The 21,805-nt window shown below is 40.3% G+C and overlaps 1 protein-coding gene across 1 annotated transcript in view; it reads left to right on the forward strand.

Annotated features, from left to right (window-relative positions):
- Positions 1 to 21,805, forward strand: part of AR (androgen receptor) — a 188,723-nt gene that overhangs the window by 150,906 nt on the left and 16,012 nt on the right. Inside the window, 2 exon segments of the mRNA XM_027053706.2 lie at positions 11,921 to 12,208; positions 18,007 to 18,151. Of these exon segments, the coding sequence (XP_026909507.2) occupies positions 11,921 to 12,208; positions 18,007 to 18,151 (433 nt within the window).

Consider the following 21,805-nt stretch of genomic DNA (forward strand, 5'->3'; position numbering starts at 1 on the left):
TATACATATACATACATACAGCATTATTGTCGAATTCATCTAATGGCCACAAGTACAGCTTCCTGACTCAAGAAACATGCTAGACCAGTTATTTCTGAGAAATATAATTACTTCCAACATCATACAGAATAATCACTAAATATTTTGGATATCCAAATATTCTTCCCTAAAAATATTACTAATCCTTTTGTGCACTTTTTAACCAATCTTTCAACATCTATCCAGAACCTCATTGAGGTGCTACCATATAACCTTTTTGCTAAAGTAAGAAGCCTATAAATCACAGATTTGTAGAATTTGGGTCCCACTTCCCACCCAGTGATTGAATGCCCTCTACCTCTTGTTCATCAGGCAGCAGAGTATCATAAAAAATCAATAATTTGTAACTCAGTTACTGGGATTTTCTCCCTTCTCCTTTGACTCTAATTAAAGCCCTAACAATCTTCAGCTTGGAGATGCAAGTGGTAAGTCTCGATGCTACTCCTACACACGATTCTCAGATACCTGAGTGCTCCTACAGATCTGCATAACTGAGGAGCAGAATTGCCCCATGAACTTTGATATCAGTGTGCACATGTGACTCAGCACTTACAACCTCTGTTTTTCTTTCTTTTATGTTTTTGGATTTAAGAAGTCCTGTGGTATAGTGGAAATAGTGTAATGCACTCAGTACAGACAGGCCTCATTTCTAGTCCTGGCTCTTCCACCTACTATCTTAATGACCTTTGGCAAATCATTAGATATTTGAGCCTAAGTTCCCCAGCTATAGTATGGGAATAATACAATCTTCCTTACATAAGTTGTAAGTTTATAAAGAAACATTGTAGGCACACAACATATATCACTGTACCTTCCACCCCTATTTTGGATGATAATTGGCCTGTGTGCTCCCAGTCACCAATGGGGCCTACTCTTTACTATTACAATGTAGCCTTTGGTACTGGTTCCTTGGTTCTCTGGTCTCTGTATTACCTTTGAATCAACTCTTGAAATCTGTTCTCCATGGTCTAGATTGCCATCCTCTGGTTGATTACATAAATACTTGGTGACACATTGGAGGGAAAATGTTATACTTCTCTCTAATTATAGCTCTCAAGCAAACTTGTATGTGGAGAAACCAGAAACTATATCTCATAATTCCTTCCAACTGAATTATCTGGGACAGCACATACATGTTGTAGTCTGTCTTGGTAAATAATTTTTTTCTAGTCATCAAAATTGATGATTACCCATATCTGGTACTTCAATGAGTATCTTACTTGTAAATTTTCCATTTAAAATCCCTGAGTTTTTAAAGTGTAGTAGGAGCAGAAAGATTTTATTGTTGTTTACTTTTGCTGTAAGTGCTCTAAAATCCATCAGTTGCTCTTGAGAGAGTAAAATGATGTCATAAGAATTATTTTCTGAAGGCAGTAGGCAGAAAGCTAAGAGTACACAGCACACAATAGGTCATATATACAAAGGCAAGTATTTTCTAAATAAAACAATTCAGAAAAAAATTATTTGAAATAAAATAACTGCTTGTTTGAAAACATTTTACTTTTGATTTAAAAAGATAGCCAACTGCTCAGTTAGTTGAGCATCTGACTTCAGCTCAGATCATGATCTCACAGTTTGTGACTTTGAGCCCTGCGTTGGGCTCTCTGTTGTCAGAACAGAGCCTGCTTCAGATCCTCTGTCACCCTCTCTCTCTCTCTGCCCCTCCCCAGCTCATGCTTTTTCTCCCTCTCTCTTTTCCTCTCTCAAAAATAAACATTAAAAAATTTTAAAAGATAGCCACCTGTTTTCACAAATTGTATAATGTGGTCTGTAAGATCACAAAAGCATTTAAGATATTTTCTTATTGAACCAAACTTATACATAGGCAATTTACTTGAGCAAGATGCTTTTTTAGAGAATTTTGCACATCCTTTGGGATCATGTTTATATGATGTAGAACTAAGGGAAAAAAAGTACACAGCCACTCCGAAATCAGTAGAGCCTTCAGATTGTCTATTATTGATAATATTGCCATGACAACAGGTATCTAGGAAGTAAACCAGAAACAGCATCACTACCCTGGATCACACATTTTCTAGAATCAGGTTCCATTTTCCTCAGTCTAGTTAATCCTGGCTGCCCTTTTTAGATATCTTAAGAAATGTGTTTCTTTCCCCTGCTTAAAACCCCATTGGACCAATGGTTCTGTGGCAGAAGTGAAAATTGACATTTCAGCCTTCTAGCAGTCAGCAATCTAAAAAACGTAAGCACAAATCCTGAGGAAATCACCTGCAGAAAATTTGAACGGGCATTTGGAGCTAAGAAGAAAATCTGGATCTTGACCAAGATAAAAGGTCACCCCAGGCTTGCACGGGGTGGTGTGTCATGCTGGCCACGATGAAACTAAAAGAGACTGAAGACTCTCCCCAGGGTGCAAAATGAGGCATGAAAGCTTTGATTAGTGAGCTGTTAGGCACAGAGACAATAATTTCGAAGCATTCCCATCTCCAGGCTGAATAATAATGCTTTTAATATTATGGGATTGTTTGCTGCTGCAAGAAATTCAGAAGACCAAATAGTTGGGCTCTGAGTAGCTGTAATGAGGCTGTTAAATTCTACCTCCCTTCTCTTCGTCCATATCCTCCACCCTCACCAACTGATTCTTGCCCGCTGTGTACAAAGAGGCACACACAAATATATATATATATATATATATATATATATATATATATATACACACACACACACACTTTAGTATATTTGTCAATAAAGCATAAAAGAGAGGGGGAAAACAACTTTAAGTAGGAATTTTCCATTTTTTCCATCTTGCCTATCTTACAGGTAGGTAGGAAAAGAAAAAAAAACCCAATCTAAAATTGCAGCCACCCCCTCTCTAAAAATTTTGCATGCTGCCTCTTACATCAGAGGACCTCACTCAAGCATCTGATTATGGGGACTGCTAGATGCAAGCCCATCCTTTAAGTTGCTACATTCAACGGTGTCTCTATTTCATATTAGAAAAATTCCCGGTTAGCAATAGCAAGTGTCTCAGAACAACCAGACACCGAAGAAAGGCTGACCAACTTCATTCAGAAATGAGGGCTCTAGAAGGTTCTAATGGATACCTTGGAAGTACCTGGAATCTGAAGCTTAGGGCCTCTTGCCCTTGCTCCTCAAAACAGACTCCACCATTGGGGCTAGGGGCTACTCTCTTGGTTAATGACTCCCTTCAACGGAACTCATCATTTCCCTACTTCACAGGGATGTTGTGAGGACTAGCTCTAGAAGTAATATCAATTATCTTTCATGTAGTAGTATCATGATTGTTGATTTCTATAATATGACTTGGCATTAGCATAGTGCTTTTTAGTTATTTTGGCTTATATGTGATGGCACTCAGGTGCATGGATGCTGTGAAGCTCTGGCTTGGTTGCTCACTTTCCACAGTGTGCTGCCAGGAAGAAGCTTTGCTGATGGGACACAAGGTGCTTCCTAGCTGAGGCTCCTATGGACATTTTTACTTGGTCATTATTCAGCTCATGAGTTTCCCCTTACTTCCATTCTGCTGGACCACTGCCAAGGACTTAGCTTTTAACCTCAGTCTCTATCACTGAGATGAAGGCAGAAGCTGATCCATATAAGTTCAGTAAACAAGGACCAGATTTCTGCTTCTCCTGAAGGAGCAGCTCTAAGAAGCCAGCTGTCCCCTCTCTCCAAACAGACCAGGAGACTAGAGTCAGTTATTTTCTCCTTATTCCCAAAGTCAAGGCGATTCTGTTTTCAGAAGCACATACTCTTAATCCTTTCATAAAGAGGGAGGAAGGCAAAATCTAAAACCTGGTGTCTACTTCTCTTATTTCCTATTGAAGTTATGATGAAGGAGGAAAGTGGATCAGACTGTACCTTTTACTTCTAGCCTTAGTACCCCATAATCCCCCACTACTCATTCACATCATTCACTTGCCTCTCCATCAGGTATGAGTTCTTATTCTTCTCTCAAGCCAGCCTCCAACTTTGCATTATTCCAAGTGGAGAGACACTTAGAGTTTGTAATATCTTGATATTCTCTGTCTCTGCCCCAAAGACTCCATATTGAAACCAGTTTCCTTCTTGTGGATGTGGAGTCTGTGAGACCAAGGGCAGACAAATATGAGAGTCAGAACTCTTTCTGCCTTGCCTGGGGCCTGCATTTCCCACTCTCCTCCTTCTCCAGTCTCTCTCCACCTTCTCTCTCTCTCTCAATCTCTTCTCTCTCTCTCTCTCTCTCTCTCTCTCTCTCTCTCTCTCTCTCTCTCCCCTCACTCCCTCCCCTGAGTCAGCAACATTCTGGAAAAAAGCCAAGGAAAGACTTCTGGAGGGAGGGGAGTTTGCCACTCCTTGGACAGAATTTGAATCTCTAAGCCAACAAGAGTTTCCCTAATGTGGATTGAAAGACTAATGTAGTTTATTTTTAACTGCTTTCTGTTTGTTTGAACGTTACATATTTTTGCTAGCAAATTTCCTTAATAAAGCCATTAATACAGCAATGGTATTTTCTTATTTACAACAGACTGACAGAATTAATGCTGTTAACTTTGAGCCTTTTTTTTACTTTTCTCTCTCTCTTTTTTTTCTCTCCTTTGCTTTCCAGGTCATGCTGACCTGTTCAGCTTGGGCTGTTTCACATTTGTTTTTAATGTCAGTTTAAATGTAATTGTAAAAGCATGTATGCTCTAAATTCACGTAGTTACTTTTTCCAGTGGAAAAGCCTGGTATGTGAAAGCATTTCCAGGCTTTGCAATTTCACATGAGCAGATTTTTGATAATGACTTTGTGCCCCTCACCCAGGATAGCATCTGGAAAGTGACCCCTTTATTCTGGCTCACTAGTCAGAGAGAGACTTGGGAATAGTTTCTGCCAGATCGTGTGCTTTGGCAAGGATATGCAGCATTGCATATCATTCTATTATTAATTACGTTTACTCCTCCATGAACTAAAAACCATTAGACTAAATAATCCAACATAAACCTTGAAAGATAAAATTTGATATTCTTTTTGCAAGCTATTTCTCTGACTCAAAATTGGGACTTGGAGGAGAATGGAGGCATGGGGGATAGGGCCAAGGAGGCTTCTTGCCTTAGAAAATTTGGTCTGCAATTATTAGTGTACACTTATAGTTGGATGCACCCCTTACTAATCTTTCATTCCATGCCTGCCAAGGACTGGCTCTGTTCCCTGTCTCTTGTCCCTGTTCCTACTTATTCCCCACTCACCACTCATCTCCCAACTGCCTCTTCTCCCTATTCACATGCTATTCAGCCTAATAAAATGGAAAGTGTACCACCCTAGAAGTCTGGGTACCTGAGTCTTTAGTGATCTGCTACTATCTAGCTGTGTGACCTGAGGCAAAACTTGGCCTTCATTCTTCTCATATTTAAAAATTTTTTTTCAACGTTTTTTATTTATTTTTGGGACAGAGAGAGACAGCATGAACGGGGGAGGGGCAGAGAGAGAGGGAGACACAGAATCGGAAACAAGCTCCAGGCTCCGAGCCATCAGCCCAGAGCCCGACGCGGGGCTCGAACTCCGGGACCGCGAGATCGTGACCTGGCTGAATTCGGACGCCTAACCGACTGCGCCACCCAGGCGCCCCTCTTCTCATATTTTAAATAGGGATAGGTTTGGATGGGAGAGGAAGGAATAGACAAGATCTGAGGCCTTCAAACATTTTCTTGGCAATGAAATCTCTTCTTCAAACAAAATCTGACGAAGAGTCCCAAATGTAGTTACAAACTAAAGCACTGCTATTCTGGTTTGAAAGAAGGAAGCATGTGTTCAAACCTCTTTTTGCCTCTTCTCAGAGGCAAGGGATATGTTCAAGGTCATACATCCCATTAGACTCTGAATACCACCACAATAATAAAAAAAACCCTTTATTGTAAATAACATTTTAGAACTTTGATATCATCATTGCATTGTGCCTCCTTAAGGTGAATGCATTTTTTTCATCATGTTTCAGTCTTGAAGCAGTCCTTCTGGTGGTGTAGAATCATCCCTCTACTCACAGGCACCACCACAGTGTCTGTATATTCTTAATTAAAAACCTTATTAATTAGGTATTAATACTCCACCTTACAGATGAGGAAATTGAAGTACAGAAAGGCTAGGTCTTTTCCAAAGTCACATAGCTAGTAAGCAGTACAGCCAGGCTTACAATGGATAGTTTGGCTCCAAATTCTTTGCTCATAACTATTGCTTTTTATACATATATGAGAAAAATAAGTACAAAAGAAGGAAAAAGATGTCCCCAAGGTCATACAGTGAGATCCCCTGACTACAGTCCCAGTAGATGAAAAGATGGCTGGCATGATTTAAGTCAGAGGCCACAAACTGGCTTTCCCCAGGCCAATATTCACTTACAAAATTGTGTTTGCCAAGCACAGTCTTTGTTTAGAAAATTAACATAGATTGCCCCTAGGCAGGGCATCAATTACTTTTCACTGTCCCCAGCCCTGTTTATGTTCACTAGACTATTTTCCTCATTTACATATCTGCCTGACTAGTGAAGATATTTGAGATCATGACCCCTGTATTTAAGCACTGTAATATACAAGCACCTGCACACACACATACTCAAATACATTCATATAAGTATAGCCTAGTCTGGTTTCACAAATAATTTGCAGCCCTGCACCAAACATATCTTTATGTTTACTTAGCACTTAGAATTACAAGTAAGATCTGAATTCAGTGTTATAGCCAGTTATATGCAGAAAAAACTCAGTTACTTTTTTTCATCTAATAAATGTGTCATACTCTTCCCTTCTCTGCTGTATTTGGTTATCTTAATCCTTCTGTTCCTTCTTCCCCATGCCTGAGTTAGGTCACCTGCAAGCCATTCACTCCCTACTCTTTAGAAATGGATGGAGAGTAAAGGAGGGCTCACTCATTATGTGCCAAACAGTCTCTCTCATTTGGTTCTCATAAGTGTCCTAAGAATGAGGAAACTGAATCTCAGAAAATCTGAGAGAGCAAAGAGTTCAAAGTTATTAAGCTAGTAATTTACAGAGCTGGGATTTGAACTCAAAATTGTCTGACTCTGAAGCCTCTTATCTTGCCATATACCACACTCCTATAAGGAAAGTGTATTAGCTTTCTATTGCTTCATAAAAAAATCATCACAAATTTAACAACTTCAAACAGTAACTATTTATCAGTTCACAGTTCTGTAAGCCAGAAGTCTGACACCGGTTTCTCAGCTCACTGTTTCACAAATATGAAATCAAAGTATTGTCCAGCCTGCACTGTATTCTAGAACTCAGGGCTCTTGACCAAGTTCATTTGATTATGACAAGATTCAGTTCCTTGCAGTTGTAGAATTAAGGTTCCCCTTTCCTTTCTGGCCATCATCCAGAGAGAGGCTGCTCTGAGCTCCTAGAATCTGTTCTTATTCCTTGGCATGTTGATCCCTCCACCTTAAAAGCCAGCAACAGAGACTCTTCCTTATGTTGAATCCCCCTGACTCCATGAAGAACCCAGTCTCTTTTAAGAGTTAATCTGAGTAGGTCAAGCCATCAAAGATAACCAAACTTCAAATTCAGTTCAATTTTGAGCTTAATTACATCTACCTAATCCTTTTACAACAACAAGTAGATTAGTGTTTAACTAAATAACTGGAAAAAGATGTGTATACAACCAGGTATTGAGACTGTTGGGTGCCATCTCAGAAGTCCATCTACCACAGAAAGTGATTTTTTATGCTCCAGATTTTATGGTGAGATATGAAGAAGAGAAACATCCTTGACCTTAGGGAGAGTGATTCCAGTTTTCTAAACCTTTGGGAACTTAACTTCACTTGCCTTGTCCCTGCCCATGGATAAGAAAGCCTCTATCTTGAGGTGGCAAGGAATTAGGCTGGAACAGCACCTAACGGTCACAGTGGCTATGGAAGCTACACACTAATAACATCTACCTCCCCTTGGGGATACACTGTGGAACCTGAATTGAAAAATCTTTTTCTGGTGCTATTAGAGACAGCCCTCATAGGGGTCTAATACCACCAGTATGAAAAGTGAGTTCTCCATAGGATCCAGACAGCAGGATCCAGACATCATGTCAGGTGCTCCAATCCCCTACAGAGCAAGTTGGGACAGGGAAGTGACTTGCCAGTGGCCCTTTGTTGTCACTGATCTGACCTGAGACTGAAAGACAGGGAAGAGATGCAAAAAAGCAAACACCATTAAGACTATCCACCTTTACTATCCCTTTTCTCCTGAATTCACCCTCAATTTAAGTAAACCAGTGGGTCTCTGCCATAATAGGAGTTGGCAGGCCTGTACCTCACATGAAAGAGTTAGATCTGACGCTGGGGCTCAGGTGCAGGAGGAAGGAGGGGTGTGGGGGTGGCCTTCATGGAAGAAAACAAGACCTTGAGCATTGGGTAACAGCTGAGACTATCAAGCCTCATTGTCCAGCATTCCAAGTCGTCTAGCAACATGCTGGTCTCTGCTGCAGAAAGAGAACAGAGGATCCCCTGGCAGAATGAATGGAATCTGATTTCAATTACGTTCAGTACAGTCACCCTCTTCAGGCAGAGAGGCCAGAACACCTGGTGCAGCTTGGGCCAGTGTGGGTGCAAGGACAGCACATTACCCAGGTCTTAGAGGCCAGTGGGAATGCAGCTTCTTTTCCTCAAGCAGATGCCATATAGATCTAGAGGAGGAGGATGTGAAAATACCAGCCAAGTTCTCATTAGCACTATGTAGAGAAGGGGAATTATTTCATGTTGATGGATTCTCCCCAAAGTATCTGCACATACTGCTCTTGCTTGTAATCAGTTTACTTAGGTCCACGAGTCATCACCCCACTGACATCTCTGGTGAGAGAGTTGAGGTGACAGAGCATACTTCACTGATTGCATCAGCACCAATTGCTTTGTCCCTGTACCTTTCAGAAAAGCTCATAGATTCATCGGTATAAAATTTATTTATATTCTTTTCTTCTTTATCAATAGCATGAATAGGGCATGACGAATGAGACAGCTGCCCCAGAAAACAGTCTAGATTCACAGCATTATTCCATAGAACTTTCTGGGATGATGGAAATATTCTATGTCTGTATTGTTGAGCACTTGAAATGTAGCTAGTGAAAATAAGGAGTTATATTTTTAATTTTCTTTAATTCTAATTAATTTAAATGTAAATCACCACCTGTGGATAGTTACTGTGTTGGACAGTGCATATCTAGAAGAGACTCAGAGAGGCAAGAACTGTGACAAAGTAGAAACAAGTTAGTCAAAAAGAGAGCTGATGTGGCACATAGAACTCTGGATCAGGAATAAAAGCCCTGGTTTTAGTCTTAGCTTTGCCAGTAGGTGATCACTCTTTCTGGACTCAGCCTCCCCATCTTTGACTTGAAAGTTTGGATTAATGTCAGAAGTCTCAAAATGGTAGTTAAGTACTAATTTACCTTTAGAATACAGAGGAGCTCCAGGAAGATTTTTCAATGTTACACTAATGCCTTCTAGGGTTGTGTGTATGTGTGCACGTGCATGTGCATGGCAGGGACAGGAAGGCCAGTAGCCATTTACTCTTGTTCACCAAAGTTTCTACCATTCTCCTGTGCACACACACACACACACACACACAGACAAGCACACACCACTCTATTGCCTATGTAGACCCTGAAGGTATTTTGAAGCTGTGGCTCCTGGGTGAGAAGATTTCTGTAGACCTTTCCTACTTTGTCATTGTATGTGAATTTTAAGGCCATTATAGTGTCCCAAACCTGTTTCTACTTTGGGCACATGGCTGGAATATTTTCATAGTTTCCTGCCTCTTCCCTTCTGGATTTGATACTAGTTACTGAAGTTTGAAGTCAAGGGTGAGGATGGAAGTCAGAGGGAATATAAGCCCAGCCCCGCTCCTCAACTCTGCTGTTTGGCTAGAAGTAGTGTTCAGGCTTCAGAGACCTTGAGGAAGCATCATGATACAGTAGAAGGAGCATAAGCTTCGTAGTCAGCAAACCAGGTTCAGATTATTGGGTTCCCTTTCTTGATATCTGTGTTTCCTAAGTTTACTCACTTATAAAACAGGGATAGAAAATACTCCTAACTTCCTAGGATCATGTGTAAATAAATTATACAATGTGTTCATGAAGTGAGGCACATAGAAGACCCTGAAAAAAATAGTTATCTTTAAACTTAGCAGAAGACCATAGGGGAGGGGGAGGGGGAAAAAGTTACAGAGAGGGAAGGAGGCAAACCATAAGAGACTCTTAAATACCGAGAACAAACTGAGGGTTGACGGGGCGTGGGGGAGAGGTGAAAGTGGGTGATAGGCATTGAGGAGGGCATCTGTTAGGATAAGCACTGGGTGTTGTATGGAAACCAATCTGACAATAAATTATATTTAATATTAAAAATAAATGAATAAAAACTTAAAAAATTAAAAAAAATAGTTATCTTCATTTTTGTTAGTTACCTCAGGCATAGAGCTAATAACATCTCTGTCCTCTTTCAGATTGGAATGGGGAAGACATGGTCTGACAGCTCCTGAGCTCAAAGCCAGGAACTGCTAGCGATGGGAAAGATGGGGTCTACCTTTAGAAACTGTACCAAGGGAACAGATCCAGGAGGCACTACCAAACTGTGCAGACGCCTACAAGAATCCATGTCAGCAATTGGTTTACCACATGACAAGATATTTTGGGTTCCAGGCCTCTAGATCTGGGAGAAGATGGGCCCATACCTTCTATCCTGTGCCCTTGGTGGAGGTGGGGCATGGGAGTTGACAGTGTGTGTGCATATCTCCTTAATACTGACTGTGCAAGCCCTGCAGAAATGATTGCTGGACAATGTCATCTTGTACTTTGGGTTGATTTTCTAGTCTCACCTGTTATTTTACCCTGAGTTCTCTGTGTTCCTCTTACACCACCAACCCTACCATTTTCTCCTCCTGTATCCTAGTTGTTGATCCAAATGTTTGAACCATCCTTGACTTACTGAGTTGCACTATGATTGGAGTTTCCAAGACTTATTTTTCTAATTATAACTGAAAGTCAGTTCCTGAAGTCAGTTCCAGATCTTTTTCTATAGGATCCAGAAACATATGAACAACAGGTTTTGTTCTATTTATCCATTTAAATTGAGCAATCAAATTCTCTTTTATTTTTTACTTATTATTATTGCTATTTTAAAGGGATTAAACATAAAGTAGCTTATGGTTCTCCCCAGTACAACTGCCTATGCTAGGCCTCAAAGTTATAACCTTTTCAATTACTTATATTTCTGCCAATATAAATGCCAGGGAAAATAAAACAAAATAAACATCAGGATGCCCAAAAACCTCTATCTAAATTGTGTGTGTGCAGGCACAGGGGGAGGTTGGCTCTTCAGATTTGAGTTTGAGATTATTGTTGTTTTAAATAATGCTATTTCTATCATTCTTTCTGATGTCTGCCTCTTAGTATGGCTCCTATTTTACAGAGTATAGAGTCAGGGACATTCTATTAGTTCTTTGATAATATTGGGGATTTCAGCCCTTTAGCTTCTTAATTTCCCCTTTGGTAAAGATGAAAATCAATATGTGTGTTACAGTGTATGTTCAACTATGGGTGTAAACATTTGACAATATCTGAGGCTGTTATAGTGTTCAGTAGGAAATGCTGTAACACGAGAAAATTCCCATTTATTAAATCCAGAGTGGGCCTGAGGAGAAAGCAAGATATGAAACTTTGGATTTAGTAGGGATTTGGAATGATTAATCATTCATTCATTCATTCATTCATTCAATTCATTCAACCAGTGTTTAAACTGAGCACTTGTCCTTATGGAGTTTAGATTCTGTAACCAGGGAGAATGAGCATACTTATTTTCTTAGCTTAGTCAACTCTTCTAACAGGGTAGTTGAGTTGTGTGTTTGGCCATTGATAATAAATCCAAGTTTCCTTTCCTTCCCAATAGCCCGGAAGCTGAAGAAACTTGGTAATCTGAAACTACAGGAGGAAGGGGAGGCTTCCAATGCCACCAGCCCCACTGAGGAGCCAACCCAGAAGCTGACAGTGTCACACATTGAAGGCTATGAGTGTCAGCCCATCTTTCTGAATGTCCTGGAAGCCATTGAGCCAGGCGTGGTATGTGCTGGACACGACAACAACCAGCCCGACTCCTTTGCAGCCTTGCTCTCTAGCCTTAATGAATTGGGCGAAAGACAACTTGTACATGTGGTCAAGTGGGCCAAGGCCTTGCCTGGTAAGGAAATGGAAACTAGGGGCATGGGATAAGGTAGATCATATTTAGTGAATTGCTCCTATGGGCCAGCGCCATGTCTGATCCTTCCCTGCCAATTAACTCATGCAGTACTCACTATAACCCTATGGAGGGAAGTGAATGGTATAATTTCCATTTTAAAAATAAGGAAAATTAATAAATCAAGAAGAGCAGCATTATGGAATATTCCATATTCCTCACATCAGCATACAGCAATCACGTTTGCATGTTCAACCCACGTATATAGTCAGCGAATGTCCCCATAATCACAGACCGTGTGGACACCATAACCTTATATACCTTAAGATATTCTTCTACATGTGCACATACAGGCTCACCTGCAAAGATAGTTTTGAGCCTGACTGATACTCTGTCATCAATATTACCTTTAGGAACTCTTCTAATATAATATGGTAGAAAGAAGGGATTGAGAGTCAGAACACTTAGGTTCTAGTTCTAGGTTCAGAACAGTTAGGTTCTACTAACTCATTGTGTGACCCCTTCCCTTTCTGGGTCTCAATTTCTTCATCTATATTGTGAGAGGAGTAGTTTGGACTAAATTGATGGTTTTCAAATTTTGCTTCAAGGAACTCTTAGTGCTCTTTAAACTGCCTTGGGAATTATAGTGGGAGGAAATATTAGGTGATAGTGAAAGAAATACAAAATGTCTGTCTACCTTCTGCTTGGTTACCTCCAATGGTGGGGAACTCACTTTCTACCTAGGCCATCTGAGGTTTGAACTGTTCTGTTTATTAGAATATTAGAGCTTGAAGAAACCTCAGAGTTCATCTATCCAAGGATAAACTTTCCTTTAGCAGCCAAACTCTTTATTTGTTAAAAACATTGTATACAGATCCAAGTAGAGCTGGTTGATTTAAAGCCAGTGCCTCTCACTCACTACCGTGAAATAAGCCTCAGGTCAATCTTACAGAATCTTAGGGCTCCAAGGAACATAGTTTGGAAACCAATGAAGAATAAATACTTTGATGGTTGTCTTCATCCCAAAATTCTATAACTCAAAGATTCGTTTGAAATATGGACAACTAAACTTGTTATGGAGTCAAAGATTAACATGTGTTCTAAGAAAAACTGCCACTCATATGGAAATTTATGGTGAACAGAGCAGCTTCATTTGTATTACCTGATTTGATCTTCATAACAATCCTATAAAGTAGGGATTCTTTTTCCTATTTTATACATAAAAGCATTAAAGCTCTAAGAAGTGGCATGCTTGGCCTATAGCTACATGGTCAGAAAGTAGTAGGACCAGAACTTGAGCCCAGGTCCCCTCCTAATTCCAAATCTTCTCCTCATCCCACTCTACCCATAGTCTATGTAGTGCCCCTATAGTTCTGAAGCCCTGGGATTTATAGTGAGGGGTCAAAGCCTTATCCAAGCCCACTTGGATGCCCACTTCAAAGCCGCCTTTGAAGACCTTGCATGTTGGATATCAAACCTCTATTTTTAACTCACAAGGCCCAGTCATACACCTTCCCTGCTTGAGAAGCTGAGGTCGACTAGCCAATACGATCACTGGGAAGAAGACCCAATGACTCTGGTTGTGTATGCACTGTGCCAAAACAGAGTTCACAAAGGAAGGAAAAAATACAAAAATGAATAAAATAGAAAATTTCTTTAATTCTTATTACTTATTCAGCTGGATGTCTTAATATCACATGTGTAACAGAGAATCATTTTAGTCTTTCCTAGCTCTTGCCAACCACCTAAATTACCCTATTATATAGGAGAGAGAAACTTTTCATAGATGTGATTCCACTTAATCCTCAGAGCAGTCCTGTTAATCATAGAAGCTACTATTTCCATTTCAAATGACAAGGCTCAAAGAGGTTAACTAACTTATTCCATTTTGTTACTTAACAAATTAGAACCAGAATTTGGGCTCACATTCCCCGATTTCTAATTTGATGGTGTTTACAATAAACTAGTGCAAATCATTATGGCAGAATTTGTATGATTCGGAGTCATTGGCTTTCCTCAGCCCAACCCCCAGAATCAGAAGCCCTCTCTTTAACATTAACAAGTCTGCAAGTCAGTATCAGTTCACCATAGCTCATCCAAGGAAATGATCTCTGACCCTGGGTTTTTTAAAATAGTAGTTCCAAAAGAAGCCAATTACCACATTTATAAGAACTCTTATTATCTATATGATTGATAATTACCTACTAGTTCTAGTTATTTGCTCATTCAACAGATTGCATTACTGTCCTGTGCAAGCCACCATGCTAGGCATCTACTTGAATAAATTTTCTTTTTTTAAGTTTTCTGTGATGGTGATCATATAAGTAAATTGCCTAGGATAGTACCTGGACTTTAATAAATAATAACTATCAATTGAGGGGGGGTGAGTAGATGGTTTTCAGTACATTTGTGATCAGATGCTTCTGATTTGGAATCTTCACTATATACTAGTTGTGTGACCCTGAGCTAATCACATGTCGACATGTGCTTTTGTTTTTTCATTTGTAGAGATAGTAGAACAATCACTAACTTGCAAATTGTTAGCAACATTCAGATTAAGTATAAAGAGGACCTAGTGCAGTAGTTGAAACCATAGTAGATGCTGTGTAAATGATAGGTCATTATTATGAGGCTTGAATACTAAAGACACTGCTTTAACTAAAATCAATTTAAGCTGCCACCAGCCTTGCTTAGAAGCTCCTGCATGGGTCCCAGGGATGAATTATCTTATTTGAAGACCTTAGTTATTGAATGCATTAGCACACCAAAGATTTCCTAGCTGGCTTTTCTTTGGACATGTTCTCCCAGAGTAGATGCGGGACTATAGGTTTCCACTACAGATTGCTAAGAAATTAGAGTTGACTAAATTTTATCAAGAAAACAGAATCTCAGTGAAACTACTTCTGCTCCCTAACCTGTTTGGTATGTTTCAAAACTTCAGAATAACTCCTCTTCATTTATCCAGAATAGCCTAATACAATACCAAATATGTGTTAAGTGAAGGTGTACTGAAGGAAACCTATAGGCTGGAGCTACTGTTTCCTCAAGTCACCCCTTACGTAATAATCATGCTATCTGAGCAGACAACTTCAAAGCCTAAGCATTAGAAAACAGAGTTAGGTATTGTAATCATATTAGACCTATAGGAAAATTAGCCTGCTATGCTGCTTATGTATACACAGTAATTAGGATTGAGTTCTAAGCAGGTCTCACTAGGACCATTAGTATTATTAGTTAGTTAGTATTACAGTCAAACTAAGCTTTCCCTTTTTTCTCCTCTTTGTTAGCTCTCTGGCATTTCAAGGAGTGAAAAAAGCATCAGTATTGACAGCTTCCTTAGTACTTGTACAGTTTAATCCTCATTTTCCCTACACATCCTCTTATTCACACACTCAGCAGCCAAGTCTTTGCTTGCTTCCACTCCAGAGGCTCAGGTTTCAAGCTCCTGGGCCCTTTCCCCAAGGTATGTTCCATGCTCGATTCCTGCTTTTTGTGTCCTACTAGGAAGAGTCAGTATCAAGAGTTCTATGCTACAGAATGACTTCTGTCAAGAAACACTCTGGTGTCTCAGGTTTCAGCTAGTCTGTCAGCATATCACTACAGTGAAGATAGGATGCTAAGGCCTGGGAGCTAAGATTGCAGTCAACCAATTGAACTGCAATGGTGGTGATATGAGGACTCTAGAATCCCTGATGTCTGGTAGGGTTGGAACAGAGAAGAGAGAAGAAAAGAGAAGAGAAGAGAAGAGAAGAGAAGAGAAGAGAAGAGAAGAGAAGAGAAGAGAAGAGAAGAGAAGAGAGAAGAAAGAGAGGAGAGGAGAGGAGAGGAGAGGAGAGAAAAAGGGAAATGGGGTTTTGGGGCGGACAAGGACCAACTAAGCAGAACGACATGTCTACATAGTGTACACTTCAGACCTCGGTCTATGGCTACCAAAAGCTCATGAACTTGGTAGTTCTTGAGTTGTGCCCTTCAGCAGTAGAGCGGAAAAGGCCCTGAAGAGAATTAGAACACCTAGGTTTTAGTCCCAATTCAGCCACACATAGACTATATGACCTTGGGTAAGTCCATTAACTTCTCTAGCCCTCAAATTCTTTGTTAGAAAAATGAGTGTCATATTTTCTTTTCTCTAGGGTTATTGTGAGAGTTAAATGAGGTCATCAACAGGAAACTTAGAAACTTTATCTAAATTAATGGAAACATTACTAATGAGGTATAGCAAAACAAAATTTCTGATAATTCTGGATATTTGGGGGAAAAGAGAATTGAGATACTGGTAGAAGACAAGCTCTGAGGTGATTCTCTAAGCATCTAACTGTCTGGAAACCTCCAGAAGAATATAGCTACATCTGATCTATCTGTGTGGTATTGTGGAAGTAGCATCTAGGAGCTTCTGCTGTCTGAGACTAAGGTAGATAATTTGGAGATCATTGGATTCCCATTTTATAAAATGAAAAAAAATGGGAATCCTTAGTCCTCTTAATTACTATTAAATTAAATAATAAATGTTAAATGAATATTTCAAAAATGTGTACTCAACTATCTGAACTGTACTATGTACTAAGGAGAAAACATGAAATAGGGATGGTTCTTGTTTTCAGGAATCTACAAGTCTTGTGGAGGAGATAGATGTGTACTTAAGTAAATTCCAATACTGTGTAATAAGTGTTGTAATTGGGTGGGGCTACACAAAGCTCAGTAAGAAGGTGAAACAAGAATCATTGTCTGCTTAGATGAATTGGCAAAGGCTTCACAGAGGAAGTAGATTTTCAGTGAAAATTTTAAAGATGAGTAGGTATTTATCATATGGAAAGCCTAGGGAGGGAGGAATACATTCTAGACAAAGCCAACTGACTATGCAGAGATAGCAGAGATACGGAGGCATGAGAAAGTATGATGTGTTCAGCAAACTAAGTTTTTCAGAATAATTAGAAGCTAAATTATGAAAAGATAAGTGGCAAGAAATTAGTCTAAGGAGGCAGGTCATAAAGAACTTATTTGTGTATAATAATGGTAGCAGGGCAGAAATGGTAGAGTAGGGAACTAGCAAAGTCAGATTACTTGTTGAGTACAAAATAATGGACAGGAAGTGAGTCCTAAAGAGGATCAGAGAAAAGATAAAGAGCCTGAAGGTGGTATAGAGAAGGCAGTGGCTGTCAAATGCATTCCTACATATGCTGATATGTAATAATATTCATTTCCCAGGATTGTTAGAAGGGAAAAATAAGTATATATCTGGAAAAGATCTTTGTAAATTGAAAAATGCTGTTCATATAGGAGAAATGATTATTACACTGCATCTTCAGAAAGGCATAGTAATCAAGAGCACAGGCTTTGGAGTCAGACTTCTTGGCTTTGAAATGTAGTCTGCCAGTCACTAGCCTTACAATCTTGGACAAGTTTCTTAACCTTTCTGTGATTCACTTTTACTAATTCACAAGATGGGGCTACTCATAGAACCTAATTTATTGTACTATTTTGAAGAATAAATGAGCTAATATAAGTAATATACTTATAAAAGAGTTCACTCATTGTAAGCAGTGTTAGATTATTATTCTCTGCCAACTGACAGTACCATATTTTGCCTCCATTATCATCTCATTTGAGTAGCCTAGTGAGGTAGAGAGAGCAAGGAGTATTATCCCCACCATATAGTTTATTCTCCCCCTGTTCCTCAGTATTGATTGTCCCTGGGACTCCTCAGGAGCTGCTAGAGTTTCAGCAATTCTCAGCCCAGCAGATGGCTGGGACTTCACTCAGCCCATCATTGCCCAGTCTGACCACTGCCTCTGCCCCATCTTCAGGCTTCCGCAACTTGCACGTGGATGACCAGATGGCAGTCATTCAGTACTCCTGGATGGGGCTTATGGTGTTTGCCATGGGCTGGCGGTCCTTCACCAATGTCAACTCCAGGATGCTCTACTTTGCCCCTGACCTGGTTTTCAATGAGTAAGTGCTCATGGGCCCAGAACTCACATAAATATAACATCCTGGCCAGATCTTTTGGTGGTGATGATGGTAATGGGGATAATGGTGGGGGTGGCCCATTTGTCCTATAGGTGAGGCAGTAGAGGCTCCAGCCAACCTGCCCAATCTGAGGTGGCTTTGCCTTGCTGAAAAGCCACCTAGTAGGAAGCAATGGGGGGGGGGGTGCTGGTGCTGAGCCATTCCTTTCCTATCCAAAACCAAGTATCTTGGCCATGGTTATGACCTGCTTTGTAGATTATCTCAACCTCATGTCAAGGCCCCTCTCCTTCACTGTAGAACAATTAGGAAATGGACAAAGGACTCTAGCTGTGAACGCTGAAGTTCCTGTGGTCCCTTTCCTACCACTGAGGGCCAGTCACCATTTGTTGAGTAACTCCTCTGTGCCAGAACTATACTACGCACTTTCAAAATCCTTCCCCATTAAGTCCTCATGATAACCTGATTTCCCCTTTTTACAGATAGTATTTTTTTTTAATGGATGGGGAAAATTAGGCTCAACAAAATAAAGTGACTCACCGAAGGCATGTTGGTGGCAGAATTCAAAGTATGTCTGTATAACTCACAGCTCCTATACTGCCTCATGGTGGTAGATGACAAGAAGGAACAGCTCCACCTTTCTCTAGATATGCAACATTGGCTTAGCTACTTCCCTTCTCTTTAAAACAGGTTTAATTAATGCTTGCCCTGCCACTAGCTCTACTTATCTTTCATGAATTAGGCCAAGGGCTCAAATTTTGGAATTATACTTTTCTCAGCTAAAATCTCTGCTCTATAACATCCTGCATCACAGTCTTTGGGTAAGATGTAACTTCTCTGATCTTCAGTTTCCTTGTCTGTTAACAAAATATAACTTTCTTAAGTGGCTTGTTATGATGACTAAAATTGGATGTAAAATGCCTGTCCAATAATAGGCAAGAAATAAGAGAAATACCTTTCGGATACTCTTCCCCTAATTGTGATAATCTTCTCTATGTCTGCTGTTTGAAGTCCCTTGATAGCATTGTGCATGGAGCTGACAAAAAAAAAAAAAAAAAAAAAAAAAAAAAAAGCCTTCCCAAGTACCTTGAGCTAGTTTCACCACAGAGAATCCTTTTGGTCAGGGTAGGAGTTGACCTTCCTTCCTCTCCAGCCCTCTAACCCAGAAGAGCCTTAAAATAAAATGTACAGGCTACTGGTTCCTTCCAGTACAGCAAGGCCTTATGGGGCAAAATGAGTATCCCCAGCTGCCCTCTTCCAACCCAGCGAACCCTGGTAGCCAGAAGCTAAGAATAACCATTGGGCTTTTGGCACAACCTGTTTAGAGGTTTCCAGATCTTGAAAGAGTTACCTATGATGCCATCTTCAGGGGCAGACCTTTAAAAGCTCTCTTCCTGTTTAACTCTAACCCCTACCCTCCTGCTGCCCTCTAGTGATTGAATTAATACCCTGGGCTCCTGCACCACCCACCTCATCTAGAGCCCTTAAACCTTTGCAAGGTGATAATTGTTGTTTTCTAAATCCTCATTTCCTTTTCTGCCTCTGTGTAAGTAATGTGGCACCCTTTCTCAGCTCGCTGGCCCACTCCCATGTATTTTTTCAGAAGACACCACAGGGGCAGAGTCCTAGGCCCATCAAGACCCAGGGCTCCTGAAACAACAGGGCCCCCATTCCTCATGTAGGAAGCCCTATGTTAGAGCTCTTAGAGTCTCTTTAAACATCTAAACCAATGTTTCTCAACAGGCATACTGTTGACATTTTCAGAGGAATAATTTTTCGTTGTGTAGGATGTTCTTGCATGTTTGAATATGTTTATGTTTAACATCCCTCATACCTGCCTACCAAATACCAAAGAAGATGTCAGTAACAACCCAAATTTACCACATATACATCTAGCACCCAGTAGGGAGACAGTACCCTCCAGTTTAAAGCCACTAATTATTGCTAGCCTCTTCAAGAAACTAATATGGAGAATGAAGTCCATAAAGAAAGACAGGAACTCTGAGCCAACCCATTTCCTGATCTCTCTGACACCAAAACCTGTCATAAGCCCTGCTTTCTTCTTTCTTCCTCTCCTTTTTGTGGAGAACACATGTTGTGAGGGTGATGGGCTTGAACCATAGCTGTGTGATCTTGAATAAATTACTTAACTTCTCTAAACCTTAGTCTTCTCATCTGTAGAATGGTGAATACTATGATAATGGCACCTTCTTACATGTCATTTATTGAACACTATTTGCCAAGCACTGTCCTCAGTGTTTTCCCATTTTCATCTCTTCTTTTATTCACTGTTGTTTATTCTCCTCTACCTCTGCCCTCTTCCTGAATATTCCTTTTCTGCCTTCCACACTCTTCTCCCTTTCCTTCCCATTAACTCTTTCCCTACTCATTTTGTCCTTTATCCTTCTTGCCACCTTCCCCTCTGAATTCCTTCCCTTCCCTTTCCCCTTTTCTTCTCTCTTTTCCCCACATTTCTCTGTCCTTGGGGTTTGCAGCAGTGTTGCATCAATCCTCCACATTAGGACCATGATTTTAGTGGTAAAAAGACTGTAGTGTTATCGTCAACAGAGGCTTGGAAGTACAGTAGAGACTGGAGCAAGGTTAGGTCCCAGTGTCAACAGATCTCCTTAAAAAATTCTCTAGGGTGTGAAAGGCCTTGGAGCAACACTGCTTTGGTCAGTTTACTTGAAATACTATCTAAACATTTCCTCTTTGTAGCTGGTATCCATCCTGAAATGAATACACCATCTGCCCCCTTCCCTTTTTCTGTAGGCCAGCTCAGATCTCTCTGAGGGTGTTGGGCTTTTACCCAAACAGTTCTAGGGCTGTTTATCCTGTGGACAAGGCTAGTGTCTTAGGGACCAAAATGTCAAACCACAGCCTTCAAGCCCAATCCAGGGTCTTTTTCCTCACTACTTAAGTGGGTGTTGGACTTCCATTTCCTTTCTTTACAAGATACAAAATCAGTTTCTCTCTCTCTCTCTCTCTCTCTCTCTCTCTCTGTCTCCCATACAGACACACACACACACACACACACACACACACACACACACACACACATGATTTCTGAAATGTTGAAAATCAGGAAGACCAACTAACAGAAAGATGCTGTATCTTCTTAGAGGCTTGCCATGGCCAGTCATAAAACAGAGAGGTTGCCTGCCCCCCTGCCCCGAGAAACTGTTCAAGCCTTGGCCACTTCCCTATATAATTTATAAGTGATAATGTGATGATCTGTTGACAAGCCACTATAATAAAGGCAGCTCACATGTGTTTATAACTCCCAAACTGTGATAAGGAATAACCATTATATGAAGGAATAGGCTCCCCTTCAGGGGACATTTAGATTGGACATTCAGAAACACTTCATTGCTGATTTGATAAGCATTGGAACTCATTGTGAAGGGATAAGGGGAGTCTTTCCTGTTTTATTTTAAGTGATGAAATTTCTATAAAGGGAAATGTCATTTACACCAAGAGACAGGGGAATTGACAGGATAAACTACTATGGTCACTTGGGAATCCTGGTGTCCTTATGTTAGGAGTTGATTCCTAAAGTTTATCTCCTAGAAAGTCTCCAAGTTGGGATGCCTGGGAGGCAAGTTCTGGCTCTGGCTGTAGCTGGAATATTAGAACTGT

Source organism: Acinonyx jubatus, chromosome X (assembly GCF_027475565.1).
Source record: "Acinonyx jubatus isolate Ajub_Pintada_27869175 chromosome X, VMU_Ajub_asm_v1.0, whole genome shotgun sequence".
NCBI classification, from domain to species: Eukaryota; Metazoa; Chordata; class Mammalia; order Carnivora; family Felidae; genus Acinonyx; species Acinonyx jubatus.